The 24,091-nt window shown below is 44.5% G+C and overlaps 1 protein-coding gene and 1 long non-coding RNA gene across 2 annotated transcripts in view; both read left to right on the top strand.

Annotated features, from left to right (window-relative positions):
- The window catches only part of E2F2 (E2F transcription factor 2), a 44,309-nt gene extending 27,795 nt beyond the window's left edge, over positions 1–16,514 (top strand). The window contains exons 2-7 of the mRNA XM_026702836.2: positions 5,047–5,152; positions 7,159–7,378; positions 8,541–8,699; positions 10,206–10,320; positions 10,842–10,989; positions 11,818–16,514. Of these exons, the coding sequence (XP_026558621.1) occupies positions 5,047–5,152; positions 7,159–7,378; positions 8,541–8,699; positions 10,206–10,320; positions 10,842–10,989; positions 11,818–12,065 (996 nt within the window). The 3' untranslated portion in view covers positions 12,066–16,514. The remainder of the gene's footprint in view (positions 1–5,046; positions 5,153–7,158; positions 7,379–8,540; positions 8,700–10,205; positions 10,321–10,841; positions 10,990–11,817) is intronic.
- LOC148124907 (uncharacterized) overlaps positions 1–16,611 on the top strand; it is a 126,648-nt gene extending 110,037 nt beyond the window's left edge. Inside the window, exon 2 of the long non-coding RNA XR_015744791.1 lies at positions 14,424–16,611. This is a non-coding gene — a long non-coding RNA (uncharacterized LOC148124907). The remainder of the gene's footprint in view (positions 1–14,423) is intronic.
- Positions 16,612–24,091: the final 7,480 nt, after the last annotated feature.

Genomic DNA, 24,091 nt, shown 5'->3' with positions numbered 1-24,091 from the left:
ATATGGCGACCTGAAAACTGTGGACTTCAACTCCCACAATTCCTCAGGCAGCATAGCTTGAACCATGACCTGAAGACCTGTGGACTTCAACTCCCATTCCTCAGGCAGCATAGCTTGACCATGGCGACCTGAAAGACCTCAGGCAGCATAGCTTGAACCATGGCGACCTGAAGACCTGCGGACTTCAACTCCCTCAATTCCCCAGCCAGATGGCTGGGGAATTGTGGGAGTTGAAGTCCACAGGTCTTCAAGTTGCCATGGTTGAGAAACACTACCTTAGACCAGCCTTTCTCCATCTTAGCAACTTTAAGATGTATGGACTTAAACTCCCAGCCAGCAAACTGCCATTGAACATAAAAGGACAAATTCCCATTTTAAAGTTGCTGCGATCGGCGAACATTATGTTTAAGACCTTGTTGCTGAGCTGGGCAAAGGTGCAGAATCCAAGGTTGCGTCTAAAATCAAAAGGGAAAGCGAATCTGCACAGCAGAAGCAGGATTTGGTGACCTGTATCTGGCACCAACTTTTGCAACTGTCTGCTTAATATTGCATTTTATGGAAGGAACAAAAACGTTTGCAAAGCTTGAACGCTTCTCTAGGACTGCTAGAGATTTTTGCTCTGCTTTGGGCTGGCCTCAGAGAACTGTTAGCAACTGCTCCATTGCATCTTCAAACAATAACAACTCGGTGGTAAACCTCCCGGCAGGTGCCTCCTATTGAACATTATGCTTTCTCAGGGCTGTTTGAAATGCACAGACACAATCTTGGCCAGGAGAAAGGTGCTTGCCAGATGGTTAAATTTCTTTATGATGTCTTCTGCTGATGAAGATTCCTTTGGTTTGTAACACGCTAAAGATAGTATTCCTAAGGACGTTCCATCCAATTCCGCTACAGGTAGTCCTCAATTTAACAACAGTTCATTTTAGTGACCGTTTGAAATTACAATGGCACTGGAAAAAGTCACCTACAACCGGCTGGGGGGAATTCTGGGAGTTGAAGTTCCACAAGGTCTTAAAAGTTGCCACGATTGGACAGCCCTGGCCCAAAGTCTCTCTTTGGAACCAAGCAGGGTGGATTTGATTTAAATCAAGTTGACTTAAATCAGGGGTGTCAAACTCAAGTTCATTGAGGGCCACATCAGAATTGTGCTTGACCTTAAGGGGCCGGGGTGGGCATGGCCACGTCGACGTCACTTGTGTCGGGGGCACTTGCTGTGGCCCGAGCGATCTGCCAGCAAAAACGGGCTCCGTTTTTGGCTGTGATGGCCTCCTGCAACCCTCTACCTGCGAAAACGGAGCTCAGAAGGGCTGCCCGTGGCCTCCCCGAGCTGCGCTTTTGCTGGCAGAGGCACTGTGGGCCAGATCTAAGCATCCCGTGGGCCGGATCTGGCCCCTGGGCCTTGCATTTGACATCCTTGATTTAAAACAGGTAACAGATAATCAGAGTTGGAAGGGACCTTGTAGGTCATCTAGTCCCACCCCCTACCCAAGCAGTAGACCCTACACCATTTCTGACAAATGGCAGTCCAATCTCTTCTTGAAAGTCTCAAATAATGGTGCTCCCACAACTTCCGGGGGCAACTTCTGTTCCATTGGTGGATTGTTCTCACTGTCAGAAAATTTCTCCTTATTTCCAGGTTGAATCTCTCCTTGTTCAGTTTCCATCCATTATTCCTTGTCTGGCCTTCAGGTGCTTTAGAAAATAGTTGGACCCCTTCCTCCTCTCTATGGCAGCCCCTCAAATATTGGAAGGCTGCTATCCTGTCTCCCCTGGTCCTTCTCTTCCCTAGACTAGCCAAGCCCAGTTCCTGCAACCGTTCTTCATATTTTTTAATCTCCAGTCCCCTAATCCTCCTGGTTGCTCTTCTCTGTACTTTTTCTAGAGTCTCAACATCTTTTTAAATCAACTCGATTTAAATCATAATTTTTAAAGAGCAACTGTCTGTGTCCCCTGTTGGCTCACCGACAGTCCCATTCCCCTTAATGGGATGGCTGCAGGAGCGGGATTCTACCGGTTCTGTCCACTTCTGAGGAACCGGTTGCTCTGAAAAGCAGCAAACAGAGAGCATACATAGAACCAGTTCTATGTTTGCTGCTGTTTTGGCCCGCCCGCCTGCCCGGGCTCTTACCTGAACTTTGTTTCCTGCGTTTTCAACTGCAGCTGCTTTGCGTGACACAGCTGCAGTTGAAAAAGCAGGAAAAAAGGGGCTTTTTCAACCGCTGTGCACCCCCCATGCAGCACTGCTCAGCTGTCTAGGCAGCTCAGCAGCTCGTAAATTGTGCATGCGCATGCAACGCAGAGCAACAGAACTGGTAGTTATACCAGTCGGATCCCATCCCTGGACGGCTGGCGGTGCGGCGGTGTCACAGGTGAGGGATGTGGCACGCCCGCTAAGAGGCGCTGCCGTGGTGGATCCGAAGTCAGGTGCTCTTTAATATCATATTTATAAGCTGCTTAGAATGTTCCACATTCATTTTTACTGCCTGCCCTTCCTCACACTTTTGGAGCCTTGGTGGTACAGATGCATTTCTCTTCAAACAATCATACATATAGATTTGCAAAACCGTGGGATAAAGGAATGTTCCTGAACTTTGTTTTATGATTTATCTCATGGTTACTGGGAAATTGCAGCGCATGCTATCTCAGCTTGCAGAGCTTGGATTCATTGAATGAGTTTACCAAAAACGTAAAGATTGCGGAATATACAGCCTGGTGCTACAATAACTAAGCACCACTTCATGCTGAATAAACTAAATTATGAATGTATCTTAAATAGAAATCTATATTTAGATAGCTTTTTTTTTTACTCCAAAAGCATTTTATTAAAATAAATTTGAGAAAAATAAAAGCAATCCAATTTTATTTATTTATTTAAAAAAAACCATTGGATTTTATCCACCCTAGATGGAGCCAACTGTCTTCTCAAAATACTAGGCAATAAAAACCAAATTGTGTCTTGGTGCAAGCTGGGTCGGTGGAAACACAAGGCTTCCACTTCTTCTGATATCAGCAACAGATTCATATTGTCCTGGCTGTTTGCCAGTTTGGCAGCAAACTGTTCAAAAAAAAAAAGCTACACTGAATCCTTTCCTTTTTCCTAAGGAAGACAGAAGAGAAGGAAAGGAGACTTAGTGTGGGAGGCAACGTTTTAGGGGTTTCTCTCCTGCTCCTCCAAGTGGGAGAGAGGTCAGAAAATGGGACCCTGGGCCCTCATGTGCTGTGCTTGACTTTGGTTTCATTATTCCATATATATATATATTTTTTTCCTAAAGGGAGGCTGGCAGGCTGCATGGAGAACACCAGCTTCTGGTATCATGTCAGCTTTCTGCCATCCAACCCTAGTTGAGTAGGAGGAGTGAGTATCTGCCCATGCTTGTTTTACGGCTGCTACTCGACTGCTCGTTCCTGGTTGCAACTAGAGCTCTTACGCTGAACTGGTATTTGGCTTTTTGTGACTTGGTTCTTTGTTTAATTACAGCTGTCTTCTGGCTATCTTCATGTTTCATATATGTCTCTTTCCTTCATTTCTACACACACACAGACACAGACAGAGTCCGCTGTATGCCTCTTGCACAAAGTCAATGTTTCAATGTGCTTAAGTGTGTCGTCAGAAGAAAGGGGGTGCCACCTTCATATGCAGGATACCTGGCTTGTCCAGTTTTCATATTTACAGGTAGTCCTCAACTCACGGTGACAACGGAGCCCAACATTTCTGTCGCCAAGGGACATAGTTGTTAAGTGAGTTTTGCCCCGTTTTACAAACTTTCTTGCCACACCAGTTAAGAACATTGCCGCAGTTTTTAAAGTTAGTGACCCAGTTCTTCTGTGAATCTGGTCAACATGTCAGAAGGTTGCAAAAGGAGATTCCATGACCCCAGGATCACTGCAACGGTCATAAATATGCGTCAGTTGCCAAGTGTCTGAATTTTGATCCCGTGACCATGGAGATGCTGCAACAGGTCGTTCAGTGTGAGAAAAAGTGCCACTGTAACTAAAAATGGCCCCTAAATGGACATTGCAATGAATAAAGACAGACATTCAATTTCTCAGTTACTAAGATTGTTGGCTGAGCAGGTACAAAAATAGCCAGGGAAATAATGGGAGCCTGGGGAATGGGCCCTTTGTCAGTCAACAGGAGAGCTGATTTAATCATCAGCTTATCAGGCACTTAGGAGCTGAGGAGTTGGCAGCACAAGGCACACATTTTTGGAAGAGACAAGTTCCCTGACGATGGAACTCCCAGCATGAGTCCAAAAACTCGAAAGACTAAACCTCTGGTCCCCGGGGACAGACCCAAATCGGATCCTGCACTAAATGAACTGTTATAGGTCGAGGACTCATGGGTTTCTTTTTCTACGTCCCAGGCAAGCAGACTGAAGCTGCTTATCATTATAGGAGCAAGAAAAATGCAGCAAAAATGTAATAATGCAAAACATACTTTGTGAAAACGTTGGCAGGGGGGGCAGGGAAGTCAAAATTGAAACGGGACCATTCAGCCAACATCCATGCAGGAAATACATTTGTACATTCATTCCAGATGATATCACTCTAGGAATTTCATGTGTACATTAGAAAGCAAACGGAATGGATATGCTGGCCTTCGATTCACTTTCCCCATCGGGTGTCCTGATGGGGGAAAGCATGGGAATTGTAGTCCAACACATCTGGAGGTCATCACGCTGGAAAAGATTACTGCAAGATTTAGCATAGCAGTAGATTTGAGGGGGGCAGAAAATCTGCATGGAACCCTGTGGGGTGCTTCGGAATACATACGCATGCCATTTTTTTCTGTAGGGTTTAATTCACTCAATGCCCCTCGAATGGCGGATGCAAACAGACACTAAAACCCAGAAATGGAGACAGCAATCTTGTTTTATTGCATGGGAAAACCAGATTAGGTACTGGAGGCTAGGTAGTGAAATCTTGCAAAACGGTTGAAGAGAAATGGAAAGGACGTATTGCAGATGTTTGTAGCCAAGTTGTTTGACACGTGCATGGTTTTCCCACAAAGCTAACCATGGCAGTCTCTGTTTCTCCTTTTCTTAGGCCAAGAGAAAACTCGATCTGGAAGGAACTGCCCATCAGCGCATCCCAGAATTCCGAACACCCAAAGGCAAAGGAACTGCACTCCCACACATCCCTAGCCCCAAAAGTAAGAGGCGTTGAATAAGGAAACATTGGACGGGGGGAAAAAAGGATGCATTTGCAGAATCTAGAGTCTTTAAGTTTCTAGTCCTCAATGGGAATTAGCTTGAAACAGGGCTGGGGCAGATTCCAGTGAAAAGTGAGAGATCTGCTTTAGCATCAAGTTGTGGTGTGTGGTTTTTTTTGGTAAAGTTTTTTTTTTATTTGTAAACATACATCAATAGCATCAAGTTTTTTTATTCAGCATTAGCTGAATAAATGATCTTAGTTCAGTTTTATTTCCCCCCTTTCAGATCACAAAGTGTTTGGGTTTTAATCACAAGAACAGAACTTTATATAGAGCAAGTCCATTTTCCAGTAAAGGAAGCTGTTTTTTCTTTTTTCCTTCTGTCATACTTCTGGGAATAATGTTACATCCTGAAGAAACATTACACGACACTCTTGGGGTTATCTCAGGAGCTTAGATCTAATCTGGATTTCATAACAAGGATGGCTGCACTGCACCCTTTTTGGCCACTAGAGGGCGGTAGAACACCATTTTTCAGCCTAGGTGCTGAAAAGGATTTCCTATTATTTTTTTCCATCTCTTCTATAAATTTTATTTTAAAAATTAAAAACAAATAAAATAAATAAAGAAAAATATTTTTTTTTATTTTTTCTGCAATTTACACCATCCCTGGTCAAGATTATCAGCCTGCCTGGAATGGTGGGGTTGCATTCTAGCACATCTTGAAGACGTTGGGATGTGGAATTCCAGCCGAAACTTAAATTTGCAGGAAATTTAATGCCCAACGGGCAAAGGCACTTGCCATAACAACTTGACCTCATTTCTACATGGCCATGTGGATGTTTGGAAGGCACTCTGAGCCTTTTGGAGCAAAAAAAAAAGCCAGCTTTTTAATCGCTTCCATAATCCTTTTCAAAATTTTGGACTAGAGCTATGTCACTGATGGAGAGCAACCTGCACGTTCAAGAGGGATGCTTTTAGTTGGGGTTCTCCAGGTTTAGACAGAACAATACCTAAGTGGAGGTCATAGGGATTATAATTGTACGATTGTGGGAAAGATCTTGTAAGACTGGGCAAAGATGCTGCCAAGGGAATGGTTAGATAAGAGGCCGGTGGCCCACATCTGGATAGTGGGCAGGGAAAGACCCTAGTTTCTTGGGCTGTAAAAGAGTGGGGGTTGCACTTTCAGATTTGAAGGTTGATATTGGCCTCCCAGGTAAATCAGATAGGAATCAAATTTCGGTATTCACTCAGCTTCTTCTTGCCGGGAGATTCTTGCAAGATCCAGCAACTGGAATTTGTAGACTGTTTACCCATGGCAAAGTCACTTTGTCTGGGGTGTATCACGAGGACACTAGTCTTCATTGCACCCCTCAAATCAGGTGAACTGATTCCTACTTTATTGCAAAACTAAATCGATAGACACTTGGAAGTCTGAAAGTACAATTCATCCTCCCTCCACCCTGTCTCCATTACAGCCCTCAGGTCTCTCTCCTGTGCCTCTTGCCCCACCCGCCATCCACCTGTGGGCTGGGCTATCTCTTATCTCATTGTTCCTTTGGCAGGGTCTCGTTGCCTGAAGTCTTTCCAGGAGTTGGCAACCTTAAACACCCAAAGAGCCATTGGGACTTGTTTCCCACAGAAAAGAAAACACTGGGAGCCACAAAACCCTTCCCTATTTCCTGAGCGGCCACAAAACTAGCCTATGTCGTTGAATTAAAGATTCTGTTTTCTTCTGAAACTTTTCTTTTCTTGGATTTATCCATGGTTAGCCTACCGGGAATCGAAAAGCTCAATAAATCGCATGCTAGCGGGTGTCACACATTGTCAGTTGCGATGCATATTTTGAGAGACAGGGAGCTGCCTCGGAAGGGTGAAAAAGCCGCATGCGGCTCCAGAGCTGCGGGTTGCTGATCCCTGTTATATACCATTAGAATGGTTCACAAGCGGGGATATCCCAAAGGATTTTTAACCCGCGTTAGTATGGATTTCCTTTTGTCTTCTAGCTCCCAAGTCTCCGGCAGAGAAGACCCGCTATGACACGTCTCTTGGCTTGCTGACCAAGAAGTTCATCCACTTGCTCAGTGAATCGGAAGACGGGGTTCTGGATTTGAACCGGGCTGCGGAGGTGCTGGAGGTGCAAAAAAGACGTATCTATGATATCACCAACGTGCTGGAAGGGATTCAGCTCATTCGCAAGAAATCCAAGAACAATATCCAGTGGATGTAAGTTGGGTGGAAAGACTTCAGGCGCAGAGAGGTCTGGAGAGATCTAGACTGGGGTGGATAGCATGAGCAAATGTGAAACAGGAACATCGTTAGTTTGGTGTAAGTCACCCTTCCCCCAACTAAAAGATCTCCAGATGCGGAAAGCTTCAGTTCCCAAAATTCCAGCTTTCCCATTTGAAAAGATTGTGTTCCAGACATCTGGAGAATAACCAGGCTGGGAAAAACAGCTGGTTATCCAGCCTGTGCTTGAAAGAGTATATTAGAATTAGAATTCTTTTATTGGCCAAGTGTGACTGGACACACAAGGAATTTGTCTTGGTGCAAATGCTCTCCGTATATATAAAAGAAAAGATACACTTGTCAAGAGTCAAGAATCATAACATACAACAATAATAGTCATACGGTATAATAAGCAATCAAATCATACTAGGAAACAGTCAATATAAATCGTAAGGATACAAGTGACAAAGTTATAGTCATACAGTCACAAGTGGGAGGGGGGGATGGATGATAGGAACAACGAGAAGATTAATAGTAATAGTAGTGTAAACTGTGTAAATAGTTGGACAGTGTTGAGGGAATTATTTGCTTAGCAGAGTGGCATTCAGAAAAAAACTGTCCTTGTGTCTGGTTGTCCTGGTGTGCAGTGCTCTATAGCGTCGTTTTGAGGGAAGGAGTTGAAACAGTTTATGTCCAGGATGTGTGGGGTCTGTAAATATTAAACCAAATTATCTTATGTTTGTAAGATCAGAGGTCTCCAAACTTAGCAACTTGAAGACTTGTGGATTTCAATTCCCAGAATTCTCCAGCCAGCTTTGAGTTGAAGTCCAAAAGTCTTAAAGTTGCCAAGTTTGGGGACTCTTGGTAAGGCTGACCTCCTAACTTGCAATTGTATACTGATGGAATTTTTTTTTTTTAGTTTTCTCCCTTTTCTTTTCAATATGTTAAGCATTTCTAAATAATAGAATATCCACAGTTTTTCATTCTATCCCGTAAATAGCATTGAAATCTGCGTTGAAATAAACACAATGCATTGGGATTTATACAATACCCCAAGGGGGTGGGGGGGGAAAGGGCGTGGGAAGAAAGCTCAAAGTGAAAACATGAACTCTGCTTTAGCAAAAGGGCTCATCTGATCTGTTATTAATCTGATGTCCAGGGGAACTGGACTTTTTGAAGATTCTTCTGTGGCCACGAAGCAGCACGGTTTGCGACAAGAGCTGACCGAACTCTCAAAGCACGAGAAAGTTTTGGACAAGCTGATCCAGGAGTCCTCTCTGCAGTTAAAGCATCTGACAGAAGATGAGACCAACCAAAGATATCCTTTTGAGAGGTGGGTGGGTGAAGAGGACAATGACCAGAGAACAGGGAGAGGCTTCCAGAGAACCAAATCATTCCTGGTTCACACTGCATTGAAGACCAGTGGCCAAAGGTTCAGAATCCAGCAGGCTCCACACAGAGCAATTCTCGGGGTTCACCCCATTAGCTAAGTCAAAGTTGTGCTGTTATCCTCTTAAAATATTAGTTTGTTGTCACTGCACATCGTACAACGAAATTAAATACCATCTTCAGTGTACTATACAGTAGAATTCAATAGAGTTGCTGCCCTGGGATAGAAGCTGTTTTTCAGCCTGTCCTTATTTTTATTATCCTGTACCGTCTGTCAGATGGTAATAGTTCACAAAAAAGGGGGGTTCCCAGGATGAGATGGATCTTTGAGAATGTTTTGAACTTTCTTAAGGTAGCAGGAACTATAAAGCTCTTCCAAAGAGGGGAGAGGGCAGCCAATGATCCTCTGGGCAATGAAGCTGACCCTCTGGAGTGCTGTCCTATCTGCCCCTGTGCAATTGGCAAACCATACACGTATAACATTTAATTTACCTTAAGTCATAATGACCGGATTTGCTCCTCACGGTAAGCCCCAGGACGGCAGGCTGCAGTCAAGAGAAGACTATATATCTCCCTGCATCTCTTTTATTTATTTATATAAATATACTTTATAAATAGCTGAAGGTGATAAACGTACACAATCATCCTTCCTTCTATTTCCCCTACAACAGCAACAACCCTGTGATGGGTTGGGCTGAGAGAGAGTGACTGGCTCAAAGTCACCCAGCCGACTTACATGCCTAAGGTGGGACTAGAACTCCCAGTCCCCTGGTGATTGCGCCAAAAATAATCCAGCTTGCTTTCGTGCCAAGGCTGAATTAGAATTCACAGGCTCCTGGTTTCTAACTGGATGAGTTAACCACTAGGCTAAATTTCCTTTAGGACCCCCAAGAATCAAAAGGATAGAATCAAAAGATCTTGGCTTTATTTTGTTTTAATTTGGGGGATTGGGAAGGTGAATGAACAGAAGGATTCCTAATTATACTTATTTTACCCCTTATTTTAGCCCATTTTTTTACCCAATTTTTGACAGTTGGAACTCCTTTCAATCTTTCCAGGAGTATCCCAAGAGGGTTCTGGCCATGGTGAACACCCTGTATTCAAAACAACCCACTTTTGAATGTGAGATGTAAGTTTAAGCCCAAATGGGACTGATTGAAACTCAAGAAACAAGTCAGAGGAAACCAGGAATACAGACAACATGGGAAGAAGAGCCATTTCAAAATCTTTAACTCCCTCCTTAGACTTAGACCAGAGATGGGCAACTACGACCATTTTAGGGCCTGTGGACTTCAACTCCCAGAATTCCTCAGCCAGTATAGCTTAGCTCAGAAATTCTGGGAGTTGAAGTCCACAAGCTGCCATAGTTGCCCATCAGAATTCAGAGTTTGGTGCCTCTTTGCCGTGTTTTCTTTAACTTCCCTCTGTGTCCTACGTTAGCCTACGTCACCTATCAGGATATCCGAGCCATCAGCAATTTTAATGAGCAGACGGTGATTGTGGTGAGGGCGCCCCCCGAAACTCGTCTTGAGGTGCCCGAAGTTTGTGAGGTAGGAATGGAAACTCATTATTCTTCATTTCGGCGGCGGCTCCATCTGTTGCTCCAGGTAGTCTTTGATTTACAACAATTTGACTGTGCTAAGTTATGACAGCCCCCCCCCCCCACCCCACCCAAGGGGTACTTACAACCTAGTTCCAGCGATACCTCCAGACCAGGTCACAGGATTGCATTTTGGGTGGTCGGCAACTAGCCCATATTCATGGTTTGTAGCATCCCACAGTCACCCGACTGTGTTTTATCATGTTTTTGCCCCAAACCAGCATTTACACTTGTTTTGGGGTGAAACTGGCCCGTAGAGAACAACCGGTTCGCTTAATGGCCACCACAAGATTGCAGAATCGAGGCCACGTGGGTGACTCACTTTATAACCGTAATGGGCCAGCTCCATTATGGTCGTAAATTGAGGACTACCTGTAATTGTTTGCTCCCAGACAGGTGCCCTTGGCTTGAGGGTAGTGAGACATGCTCTTTCTTGATTTCTTCCTCCTCCTCTTCCTCCTCCTCCTCCAGGAGAATGTCCAGCTCCATCTACGGAGTACCAATGGCCCCATTGAAGTCTACCTGTGCCCAGAAGAAGTTCTTGAAGAAAGTCCTGCCAAGGAGAGCTGTTTTCCGCTTCCAACACACCAGGAGGTCACTAAACCCACAACGGTGAAAGGTAATGTTGGAAGCTCTATGATCATCTCGGGCTTCTGGAAAAGACTCATTTTGTTCTGAGAGATGCTCTCCAGGGTTACTTACAGGCTGACGCTGAGAAAAATAAAGTCCTACACTTAGGCAGGAAAAACCAAAAGTACACATATAATTGACTGGGTGAAACCAGGCTCAATAGCAGCAACTGTGAGAGGGATTTTGGAGTCTTAGTGGACAACCAGCTAAATAGGAGCCAGCCGTGTGCAGCAGCAGCCAAAAAAGCTCATGCAATCCTAAGTTGCATTAACAGAGGGATACAATCAAGATCAAGGGAGGTACTACTACCACGCTATAAAGCCTTAGTAAGACCACACCTAGAATACTGCATCCAGTTTTGGTCACCACACTATAAAAAGATGTTGCAACTCTAGAAAGAGTGCAGAGAAGAGCAACCAAGATGGTTAGGGGACTGGAGACTAAAACATATGAAGAATGGTTACAGGAACTGGGCATGGCTAGTTTAGTAAAGAGAATAGGGTTTCCTGCTGGAGCAGGAAGTTGGATTAGAAGACTCTGTTATTCTGCTACTTGGTGCCCAGTGGTGCCAGCTCTTAGAATAGAATAACCACTCTATTGTCACTTTGAATGTACACTAATGGCATGTATTAAAATGAAATTTCGTTGCATACGACTCTCAAAGGGTCAGCACCTCCAATATACACTACATGAACACGACAAATAAATAAATAAATAACACAACAAAATTACATACATACATACATACGAAAACTTGGCTCTGACGTCTTTGCTGCGATGCTCACATTGTGTCTTGACTTCCCTCTTGTTTCCCCAGTGGAATTGGTGAAGACGGAGGTGCCGAGCTGCCTAATGGAGGGAGAGGATGGTCTCCTGGAGCCCCCTCAGCACCTCCTGCAGCAGACAGAGGACCAGCTCCCTTCTACAGCCTACGGCGACCCAGGCCCCTTCGTCAGTTTCTCCCCTCCCCTCGACCAAGAGGATTATCTATGGGGACTGGAGGAGGGCGAGGGCGTCAGTGACTTGTTTGACGCCTATGACTTGGCGGATTTGCTGAAAAATTGAACCCAGAGCTTCCACGGCCCTTCCACGGTGCTACCAGGAACCTGCCCTGCGCACACATACAGAGCTCCAGATTCCGAAGCTTTCGGCTCTTTCTTAGCAGCGTCCTTTTTTTTTATTATTATTATTATTATTTTTGCATTTCGTCCAAAGGACATGGCCCGCCAGTTTGTCTCTTCCCCCTCCGTTCTCCCTCCGTTTAGAAAATCCTTGCTCATTCAAGGTTTTCCCAAAGGATTTTGAATGGGTCCCAGTGCAGTAAAGCACCCCATGTGCTGCTATGGGGAAGCCTCACCTTCCTTCCTCCTTTCTAGCATTTTTTTTGGGGGGGCGGGGTAAAAGAAGGGCTTCGGGTCAGATTTTGGGCTCCTTGTTTGGACTCTTTCTTCCATCAAGCCCAATGGAAATTGCACACACAATTGTCAGTGCCTTGGAGAAGCCAGGAAGTATTAATTCACTTGTGTATTTTCTTGGTGGAGCCCCACATTTCTCAACGGGGCATACGGCCTCCCTGAGAAGGACCCACAAACCTTTACGTCCTTCGTAAGTGTGCAAATGTGTCTTCTCCAGGGAAAGCGTTCCAGAGAATCCCCAAATCCCTAATTTCCTGTCTGGATACCCAACCCCCAACCCAGGCACCCCAGTTAGGTAGTTCTCCAAAAGTAAATCTGGAACAGGAAGTGATTTGCAGGATTCGTGAGCAGCAACAGGAAGTGGCTGCCTTCTTGATAGGAGCTTCCCAATAAATATTGCAATCCACCACCCCCGGGGGGGCGGGGGAAGAAAGTGAACGAGGGGGTAGGCCGGCTTCTCCTGGTGCCAGGGTTCTCCTCCTAAGTGAGCCTGGACAACCAGACACATTTGAGGTTGCTCAGTGCAAGATGAACTTGAGTAGGTTCCTCCATATTTTATTACCCTGGCTGAACTTTGGAAAATCTCAGTGTGCCCTGGTTTGAAACTAACTTCACATGCCTTGCAAATGGTTCTAATTCCGTCTCGGAGGCCAATACGGTATTCTCCGTGTGTTTTTTTAGGCTTTTTCATCAGCCCAGCTGGTGAGGGAGAGTGGGAGTTGTCCAAAAAGAAAGAAAACGATTAACCACCTTGGTTGCACCCCAAGCGATGGCATAAAACCAAGAGGGGGTTAATTTCTTTTCTGCTAAAAGCTGGAGGTCTAAGAAGGCAGCCACGTTTTCCCCCAAGATGCAGCTTAAAAAGAGGACATTTTTAAATCCATGCACTCCCGATCCCCAGAAAGGTTTGTGGTCTTTTTGAGTTGGCTGTGTTCACCTCACAAGCAGACCATTCCTGATCGCCCAACTTCGTTCTTTGTTGGGTCCATGTGTTCAACTCTTAATCATGCCAACTGATGTGGTGGTTCTCCACTTCCCCAAGATCTGGATCTCAGTGGATCAGGTTTTCAGCTGCCCCTTAAGTCTGGCTGTAGCCTTAATTCTGAAATGTGTGTGTTTCTCGGTCAAACAATGGTGACCCATCAGCCATTTTATGTGTTCTAATAAGTAGAATAATGTAGCCTCTGACTCACAATATATAAAGCAGATGTGATCTTACAGGGGAACATTATACTAGCAGTGGAGTTGCACATTTTTTCTTCTGCAAACTGAACCTTTGCAGACTGTTATCAATCATTTGCTTCTGAGGCTGACACTAGTGTCTCAGCAATACGTGTTTATTTTTGTCACTAGTCAGAGCTGTGACATCAGATTTGACCGCAAGAGATCCCTTTCTATCAGATAACCAGATTTGGTTGTCTACAAAAACACAATCATTACTCAAGATCAAAGGCAATATGAGTTTCTTTGCTGTGAGGTCACATACCTGCAGCTCTGAATGAAATTGCAGTGCATCTCCTTTTGTGTTTGCTGCTGGATGGAAGGAGCTGCCTAGTTCAAAATTACTTTATTTTTATGAAAGGTGAAAGAGCTCTAGACCTGTATTTTTTTTTCTTTCAAAAAAGGACGAGATGTTAGATGTTACACATCTCTTAAGTAGCTTGGTGGAAGGGAGAGAAAAAAATCAAGAGGCAGGGAAGTCTTTTCCAGTAACTGTCTCAATCATTTCTAGCTGCCTTAGATTGACACAAGTCCATCTGTAATACATTCATCCTTTCTCAGGGAACAAGAATGCCACTTGGGTTGTTTTCTGATCCAAGATTGCTGAGGTTTAGAGGGGACAATGCTGTCCAGGAGCATCCGTTCTCATCAACATGTAGAGTAAGGGTGTCCAACCGTGGCAACTTTAAGACCTGTGGACTTCAACTCCCAGAATTCCCCAGCCAGTATTCTGGGAGTTGAAGTCCACAAGTCTTAAAGTTGCCAAGTTTAGAGACCTCGGGTGTAGGAGACCAGATGCTAAATAGAGAGGTTGACCTGGATCTAGGGATCTTCTCTGTGGTTTAATGTCTGGAGCTTTATTGATCCCTAAGCCACCAATCTTGTACAGTTTGGGCTCACCCTTGGTTTTTTTCTTCTTCACAACTCATGCGACTGAATTCCTTGAACAAATTCAGCTTAGCTTTAAAGGGGCCTTTGGTTTGCCTTAACCACATCATGGAGAGCTGGCTTATTGCCACGTTGGGACCTTGTATCTGGGCTGTAATCTATTCAGGAAGTCAGAAGTTCTTAACCTAGTGCAGAGGACACTTAGATTCCAGGATAAAATGTTAGCCTAGCCTTTTTTTTTTTGACATGCTTCTTCTCCATGCAAAGGTTTATAGTTGGGCTGCTCAAAATATTAATTCCTTTGCTTGTGGTAGGAGAAAGATCTCAGTCTCAATGGGAACTAAGGCTGTTGCAGTAGTGAATAACCAGAGGCACGGATGTGTGTTTGTGCATGCACATTGTGAGTGAATGTGGGAATGCAAGCGAAATAAACACAAAAGATTGCATTACCTGAAAATGGGTATCAGATTCTGTATAGTGTTTTTGTGCACCTGTCTTATGGGGAGTGGGGAATCCTCAATCTATGCTTTTCCCTTAGCCGAGCTCTTAAAATCTGAATTGCACCCTGTATTCAAAATTAGTTTTGCACTTTGCTCGTGCAAAACGTAGTGATTTATTTTTTTATTTTGGTTGCAAGGGTCCACGTTCTTGACATCAGTGATGGTACTTCACAGAAAGCTTCTCACTGCCTTATTTTTCAGGGCCCCAGTGTAGTTTTTCTGGCTGCATCCACCCTCAGTTTTCTTGCTCGAGCAAGAGATGAGGGAGTAGAAGGTGCCAAATTTGGGCACATCGTGGAAAAGTGTCTCCAGGTTTGCCCCAGGTGGCTAATAGCAATGCCGGCCAGGCTGAAGTTCGCATTAGAATTGCACACAGTTTACCTCTTGACACAGATGCCTTGCACAACCTGCAAAAGTGAGCATTAGCACACTTCCACGCCTAGATGCTACATCTTATTTGGTTCTCTACCTGTCCTCTAGATTCACGGCAACTTGCCATGACCAAACTCATTGCGGGACAAGAGTTACACTAATAACAAAGAAATAATAGAAGGGAATCATTGAAGGATGCCAAAGAAGGGACAAAATGAAATGTGAATGGCAAAAATTAAAATGTGTTTTTTTAATTATTTAAAATAATTAAATAGAATCGTCCCGCAGTGAGTTGTCCTGTGGCGAGTTGTCTATGTTGTATTAGGTGTGGTGAGTTGGCCACGGCGAATTGGCCAGGGTGAGTTGTCCCATTTCAAGCCACTCCTACTTAAAAAGAGAAGTTCCATTGCTAGTTACTGGTTCGTGCTACGGTTATTTACTTACTGGCTTCGTGTAGCTCATCTTAGTTAAATCCTGGGCTCACATGCACAGAGTTGGAAGTGTGTGGGGGGGTGGCGCCAGTGTTCCCTTAGAGCAAAGGGCTATGGTTTTTTTTACTATTTGATAAGCTTTTGGAAGAAACGACTTTATGGATTTCTTTGTCAATGAAATTATTTGTACGTAGAGCAATGAATTTGAAGAACTCTTGTTCCACAATACCGGAAGTTTGCAGAATGCTGTTTTTTGGAGCTAGGTTTTTAGAATAATTAGTTCATCATGTCGCTATTTTGTTAGCAGAGTTTTTTTTTTTTTTTTGGATGTTTTCTCACACTGGGTTTTAATAGGGGTTGAGCGTATGCTTTTAATGAACTGCAGCTCAGCTCAAGTCTTAATTCTACGCACAGAAGAGATTTCTTGTGCAAGCCACCTTTAAAATCTTTACCAATACCTTTGGCCCAGCGATACTCGCCGGGTTTCGTCTTAAAATTGTAAAAGTTGTATATAATTGTTGCACTGTATTTATAACAGGAACCATCTTTGACGCTTGCTGGGCCACACCTGGGTTTGATTTGCTTTGTTTGAAACCAGAGTATTTAAAAAAAAATGTGTCCAAAGGCTTTTTATGATGTTGGTTTGGCCTTGTGGATGGAGATGTGTGACTTAAAAAAAACAAAAACCTTGAGGCACTTGATGACGTGTTTTATTATTATTATTATTCTTTTGTGAGCAGCAATGACAAGAAGAAGGAGGAAGAAATAAAACGTTTGAACCAAAGTGGGACTCACTTTCGGCTCTTTATGTGTGGCTGTTTCTGGCTTTTTAAATTCTAATTACAGGAAATCCAAGGCTGATGACCTTTCGTTTAGTGACTCTTCAAAGTTACAACGGCACTGAAAAAAAAATGACTTATGGCTGTTTTTCACACTTGCAACCGTTGTGGTATTCCCCAGGGTTATGTGATCAAAATTCAGACACTTAGCCACTGACAGATTTATGATGCGCGCGCTCTCTCTCTCTCTCTCTCCCTCCCTCTCCCTCTCTCTCTCCCTCCCTCTCCCTCTCTCTCTCCCTCCCCCCCTCTCTCTCTTTCTCCCTCTCCCTCCCTCTCTCTCTCTCTCTCTCTCTCTCTCTCACACACACACACACATATACTTACATACATATATAGTGTCCCTGGCTGGATTTTCACATTGTGCCAAACCACCATATTTATTATACTTACTAAGCTTTCATCAGCCTCTGCTGACATTGTCAGAGTATTAAACTGCCATTAGAGAGATCCATGCCTTTATATATCATTAATCAATTTAGCCCTTGCACAGTAATAGGCCCTTCCAACGGCCTCCCACTTGTAATTAACTTTGTTGTTTTTGCTTCAGTCATGTTGCTCGATGGGAGGTTTAATTCCTGTTGCTTCTTCACCAGATCCAGCTTGGTTTGCTTATCCCTTAAGAAGTGATGTTAACCTGTCAGCTATTGCAATTTGTTGCTTTGCCTGTGGTCGGCTTGGCTTGTTCTTCATTATTCTTGTCTGTTACAGCTTGAGGCAGCTCTGCCAAGGCTCCTCAGGCCTGGCTGTGCCTTCATAGGATGAACCCACATGCCCAGGGGCGTGGGGGGTGCCATCGCTCTCTGCCATTACATATAGTCCTCAATTTATGTCTGCTTCTTTAGTGACTATTCAAAGTTACAATGGACCCCTCAAAAGATACTTAATGACATGATTTCGAAGTAACAACAGCCACACAGTCACACAATTCGGTCACACAATCACATTTGTGGAATTTGACAACTTGGCTTGCCTTTATGGCCATTGTCATATCCTGTGGTCATGTGACCGCAATGGTCAATGCTTTTGTCATATTTCTGGTTTCCAGCCCCAAAAATTTGCTCATTTGGGTACTCTTCAGTTTAAACTCAGAAAATGTGGTAAGTTCTGGTCTAGTCACAGACCTATTTTATTTATATATATATGTATATATAAATAAAAGCATTATGTTATATATATATATATATATATAAAAGCAATATACCACTCATGCATCATTGCAAAATCTCCAGAACCATAAGGCCTACAAACTTGAAATTTGGCATGTATATTCCTCTTGGCTTCTAGGGGCTCACTAAGAAAGGATTTTTCGAAATGACTATCAGAGCATTAGTATTTCCTATATTATTATTAACACGTTCTGATGCTAAGGAGTTCTCTCCACCTGAAAAGAAATCTGCTCCAAATGCAAAACACAAGCAGAGGAAAAGAGTTTCAGTTTTAGTTTCACAGCACCAAGCAGCTTTAGTACAGAACAGTTGAGCTAAGCTATGCCCAGGCTCCTTGCTGTCTCTGCTCACACAGCAAATACTGTTTCAGTTTCCAAACAACCCTCAACTCTTTCACACACTGACAGGATGCTAGCCAGATGAATACTGATGGATGCTGGTAGGCAGAGACAATTCCCCCCCTCCTTATTTTCCTCCCCCAAAACAACCTGACCACATAGTTTTGCAGTGAAGCAAGGGTTTTGAGCTAGTCTAGTATAAAGACACTATAATTCCAGGCTTAATTGTGGTTGTAAGTCGAGGACTGTCTGTACACAGCTGTCAAATTGGCAAAAGTGATCAGAGGGGAAGAGACTGAAGGAGGAAGCATTTTAGAGCTGCTGCAAGGACAGTTTTGCTAAACATTGAAGTTTAGCAGATCTCTCGAAAGAAAAGCTAAGGTCTGTTTCCCCAGGGGGGCAGGAGGCTGAATAATGGGTTTAAGTTAAAGCAAATTCCAATAAAAAGTTGGGAAAAAAACTGAACAGCCAGAGCATTTTGGCAGTGGAACCAGTGACCTGGAGGGATTGTGGGCTCCTTTTCAGTGAATGAGTCCAAAGAGGCTGGAGAAAACATTGGTTGGAGATGCTGTATTTGGGGTTTCAGAGCTGAACTGAGATTCGGTGGCCTATTCCTAATGGAAGATTTTAGGTTTTTAACCATTCCCACAGCCCATCCCAAACATCTAATGCAATGGGGGAATGCTGGATTTTGACATGAAAAATCCAGGTTGAAATACCCAAACTTTACAAACTAATCCTGAATTGTGACCTGTACATGTAGCTCTTCTACTTTACTCGACTTAACAACTGGTTACTTAGTGACTTTGAAGTTACAACAGACCTCCCCAGGCTACTTATCACTTGGATTCGAAATTCAGACATTATTCACCCCAAGTCACGTGAGAGCATTTTGGTGTGCTCAGCAACTGGTCCATATTTATGGATATTTGCAGCATCCGATAGTTACATGACTGCAATTTATAATTATTTTCTTGCTGGAAACCAGTGTTTACTTCCAGTTTCCAGCAAAAAAAACCCGTCCACTTCAGATAATGGATTCACTTAATGATCATGGCGTCTGCGACTTCTGTGTCCATGTAATGACCGTCACGTTCACTTAACTGTCACAAAAAAAATCAGAAAATTGGGTGCAGTCACATGGTGATCTTCTTAGCAACTGGTATGACTTAGGACTATAATTGCGGACACAAATTATGACAGTACATTGAGAACTAATTGTGTTACGGGTGGGTAAAGGTAAAGGTTCCCCTTGCACATACATGCCATTGTTTCCAGCTCTCGGGGGCACTGTTCACCTCCGTTACAAAGCCGAAGAGCCAGCGCTGTCCAAAGACGTCTCCGTGGTCATGTGGCCGGCATGACTAAACGCCGAAGATGCATGGAACGCTGTTACGTTCCCACCAAAGGGGTCCCTATTTTTCTACTTGCATTTTTACGTGCTTTCAAACTACTAGGTTGGCAGAAGCTGGGACAAGTAACGGGAGCTCACTCCGTTACGTGGCACTAGGGATTCGAACTGCCGACCTTTCTGATTGACAAGCTCAGCGTCTTAGCCACTGAGCCACCGCGTCCTATTTATTATGGTGGTTATTAGGCTTAAATTACTTGACCCAAAGACCATTTGGCTTTCTTTTTTGAGCTGGTGGCCACATCGGAACATCCTGGTTGTAGATGCTCTTAGAAAATGCACACCGTAGGAAGAATTACCAATGAAAAAGACATCCATTTATTAGGAAATAAAAGATATTTGCAGCCCGCACCTGGCTTTGTTTCCTAGGCAGTAAGTAAACTTGGGACAACAGCCTTCATTATTTACATTCCTTAAGAATGCCCGCAGGGCTAGAAGGGATCCCCAAAGCATTCTGGTTGATAAAACATTTTTATACAAGGATAAAAGCTGAATACAATACAACAACCACCACAATCAAAAAAATAATTACCCTCCCAATCCTTGCCAGCAACAAGAATTAATCATTTGATGGGCTCTATATCCCACCCTGGAGTCCCTGGGCCTATTGGTAAAACCTTGTCTTCAGGGTCTTACAAAGGAGTGTCAAAATAGGAGTTGACATCCATACCTCTAAAAGTTGCCAACTTTGAAAAACATTGAATTAATCCATTCCAGTGGTGGGATTCAAAAAAAAAAAATACTACTGGTTTTGTGGGCGTGGCAGGGGAAGGATATACTGCAAAATCCGCATTCCCTCCCCACCCCACTAACCTGCTTTCCAGCTCCGTTCTCCTGTGCAGGGCAACCAAAGAAGACCCAGCCAATCAGCTGGGACTCAGAAGGTAGAAAAGAGATGGGGGCGGGGCCAGTCAGAGGTGGGATTTGCCAGTTCTCGAAACTACTCAAAATGTCTGCTACCGGTTCTCCAGAACTGCTCAGAACCTGCTGAATACCACCATTCCATTTGTAGAATGATGAGTTTCAACTTTCATTTATATTTATCTACGTTTTTCGTTAAACCAGGATTTGGGCAAGTAACTCCTCTACTTTAGAGAACCTCCTCTCCCCCCCCCCCACTCTCTCCCACTTTTTCCCATCTCTTTCCTTCCTTCCTTCCTTCCTTCCTTCCTTCCTTCCTTCCTTCCTTCCTTCCTTCCTTCCTTCCTTCCTCATTCTACATTTCCCCATTTTTGGGTTGTAGCAGACTCGTATGATGAATTTGGGAATGGATTGGTGGCTAAGTAGTCCTATAATTACTGTAAATTCATCTGAAGTGCCTCACTGCCTTCCCAGAATTCAGGCTTCGCCGCTTCATTTCCCCAAATGATATCTCATTCATCTGCAAAAAATTAGTGAGTTTAGATAAAGTGTTTTTCCTGGAACCTTAGAAGCAGCGAAGGAGGGAAGCTGTGAGGATTGTGTTCTGTTAACCATGCCAGAAGATGAAAGGGTTGAGATCTGCTCTTTCCTCTTCCCCATCCACCACAGACTGCAGAGATGAGGCAAACGCTGGCTGTGATCTGATCCCACCAAGAAAGCCAGACTTGGGAATGAGAAATTAGGAGATCCTCCCAGATTTTGGAATGAAGATTTATTGAGTCTGTCATCTGCACCTCTAGAACTGTCTGGGTTCAGACAGACACAGACTTCAGAGGATAATTAGGACTGCAGAAAAAACTATTACTACCAACCTGCCTTCAACTGAAGACCTGTATGGTGCATGAGTCAAAAGGAGGGCTTTGAAAATATTTACAGACCCCTCACATCCCAGACACAAACTGTTTCAACTCCTTCCCTCAAAATGACACTATAGAGCCCTGCACACCAGAACAACTAGGCACAAGGACAGTTTTCCCCTGAATGCCATCATTCTGCTAAACAAATCACTCCCTCAACACTGTCCAACTATTTACAAAGTCTGCATTACAATTACTATTAATGTGCTCATCACTCCTTATCACCCATCCCCTCCTACTTGTGACTGTATGAGCTTGTATCCTTATGATTTATATTGATTGTTTCCTAGTATGATTTGATTGCTTATTGTACCCAATGACTATCATTAAGTGTTGGACCTGATGATTCTTGACTCTTGACGAATGTATCTTTTCTTTTATGTACACTGAGAGCATTTGCACCAAGACAAATTCCTTATGTGTCCAATCACACTTGGCCAATAAAGAATTCTATTCTATTCTATTCTATTCTATTCTATTCTATTCTATTCTATCGCTGAGGGGAGAAACGACGAAGCAAGGAAGCAATTCTTCTTTCCGTTGGAGGTGTTGGCGTTGAACTGCCAGCTATGTCAAACCAGTCTTTGGCTCAGGAAGCTGCAACGATTGCAACAATGCCCTGTCACCATCCCGTTGCAAAACAAGGGGAGGACCGACCTGCAAGAGACCGGGGGAGGAAAGTGACATGGCCGATGAGCCAAGAGGAAGTGCATCTCCAAGCAGTTGAAGAGAGACAGAGCCAAGCAGATCTACCTGGGATTTGGGGGCTGGCCAAACCTTTAGCCTTGCAAACTTCCACACAAATGTTCCCTTCTTGTTACAACACTCCATCTGGGAGCCTTTCCCGGAATGGTCCCAGGAAACCGGGCACAATGACACCAGAGCAAAGTAGTTGATGGGAATTTCAGTCAGATGGAGTGGAATGTCAAAAACAATTCTCGGTCCGTGGAGGAAACCACATCTGACATCCATTGCTGGGGGATGCTTTCATTAGGGTTAACCAAAAGAGGACGGAAGCATTTTTGAGTTTTCCAGATGGTTTCAACATATGCAAGAGCAGGGAGCAGGCAAGGAATTCTCAAATCTGGCTGCTTCACTCCGCAGTTCGGAGCCGGTCCTGGGATGGTGGCTGTGGGCCAAAATGCAGGATCCCTGCAAAATTGCTCCCAGCCCAAAGTCTCTGCAGGAAATGACAATGCAAAGCAGTGGGGATCTGGGAATTTCCAAAATAGATGGGTGAACTTTCTTAAGATGACTCCCTCACGGAGATGCTTCCGTCGTATCATGGTCGTACTTGAGCAGCCACAGGTCCCAGGGATGGATCTGAACCAGGATGCCCTTCACCCCAAACCTTTTTATAAATTCAGCTACTGCAGGGGTGCCAAAGTGGATTCCTTCAAGGGCTGGATCAGCATTGGAGTTGTCCTCCATGGGCCAGCCAGGGGTGGGGGAGAAGAGACAGGACGGCCGGCCTCCTGCAGCAACTTTGCCAGCCAAAATGGGCACAGCGGGCAGAGGTAGTATTCAACGGGTTTTGAGCAGTTCTGAAGAACCGGTAGCGGAAATTTTGAGTAGTTCGGAGAACTGACAAATCCCACCTCTGACTGGCCCCGCCCCCATCTATTCTCCGCCTCCCAAGTCCCAGCTGATTGGCTGGCTCTTCTTTGGTTGCCTTGCACAGGAGAATGGAGCTGGAAAGCAGGTTAGTGGGGTGAGGAGGGAATGGGGATTTTGCAGTATCCTTTCTCTGCCATGCCCACCAAGTCACCCCACCCCCACCAAGCCACAACATGCCCACCAAGCCACGTCCACAGAACATCAAAAATTTTCAATCCCACCAGTGACGGCAGGGCTGCGTGAGCCCCCCTGCACGCCATTTTCAGCCTGGATGGCCTCCTGCTGCACTTTGCCAGCCAAAACAGGGTACGGGGGGCCCTCCCCTGCACCCCATCATGGCTGGCAGAGTGCTGCAGAAGAATCCAGGCTGAAAACGGTGCCCCATTTTGGCTGCCAGAGGCACCGCAGGCCAGTGCTTTGCCATTTCCAGGCTGGCCCTGCGAGCCAGATTTAAGCACTTGGCGGGCCAGATCTGGCCCATGGGGCTGGTGTTTGACACCCCTGAGCTACTGCTATTTAAATCCATAGTGGATTTAAAAACAGAATGCATTTAGCATCTCTTGGATTTATTTCTGTTTCACTGAACATGGTTGTGCCAGGGGTGTGGGTGAGAGAATATTCTCACTTTCATTGTCTCTCCCAGCCAACCTCAAAAGAGGCAGTAGGGTTAGCGTTTAGAAGGGAGACCACCAGGAAATACTTAGGCTATACACCAAATTAGGATATCAAGTAGTCCTCAACTTACAACAGTTCCTTTAGGGACCGTTCGAAGTTCCAGCCACGCTGAAAAAAGTGACTTACGATCATTTTTTATACTAACAACCATTGCCATATCCCTATGGTCACATGTTCAAAAATAAGACATTTGGCAAGTAATTCGTGACCGTTGCAGTGTCCTTGGGGTCATGTGACCAGTGCGGTAGCCTAGAGGTGGAGCTCTCGCCTCACAATCAGGAGGCTGTGAGTGTTGTGGATCGCCAGCAGCCGGTGCAGATGGCAGAGATATTGGACAGTGAGGACAAAAGAGAACCAGTCAGGGAGTCTGGAGAGGACTTGGATGAGGGTCCTGTGTCCGATGCAGAGATGGGGCCAGGGCCATCCGGGAGTGGGGT

This window comes from Pseudonaja textilis, chromosome 10, assembly GCF_049901715.1.
Source record: "Pseudonaja textilis isolate UNSWEBS1 chromosome 10, rPseTex1.2, whole genome shotgun sequence".
NCBI lineage: Eukaryota > Metazoa > Chordata > Lepidosauria > Squamata > Elapidae > Pseudonaja > Pseudonaja textilis.
This window is presented reverse-complemented; position numbering and strand designations above follow the sequence as displayed.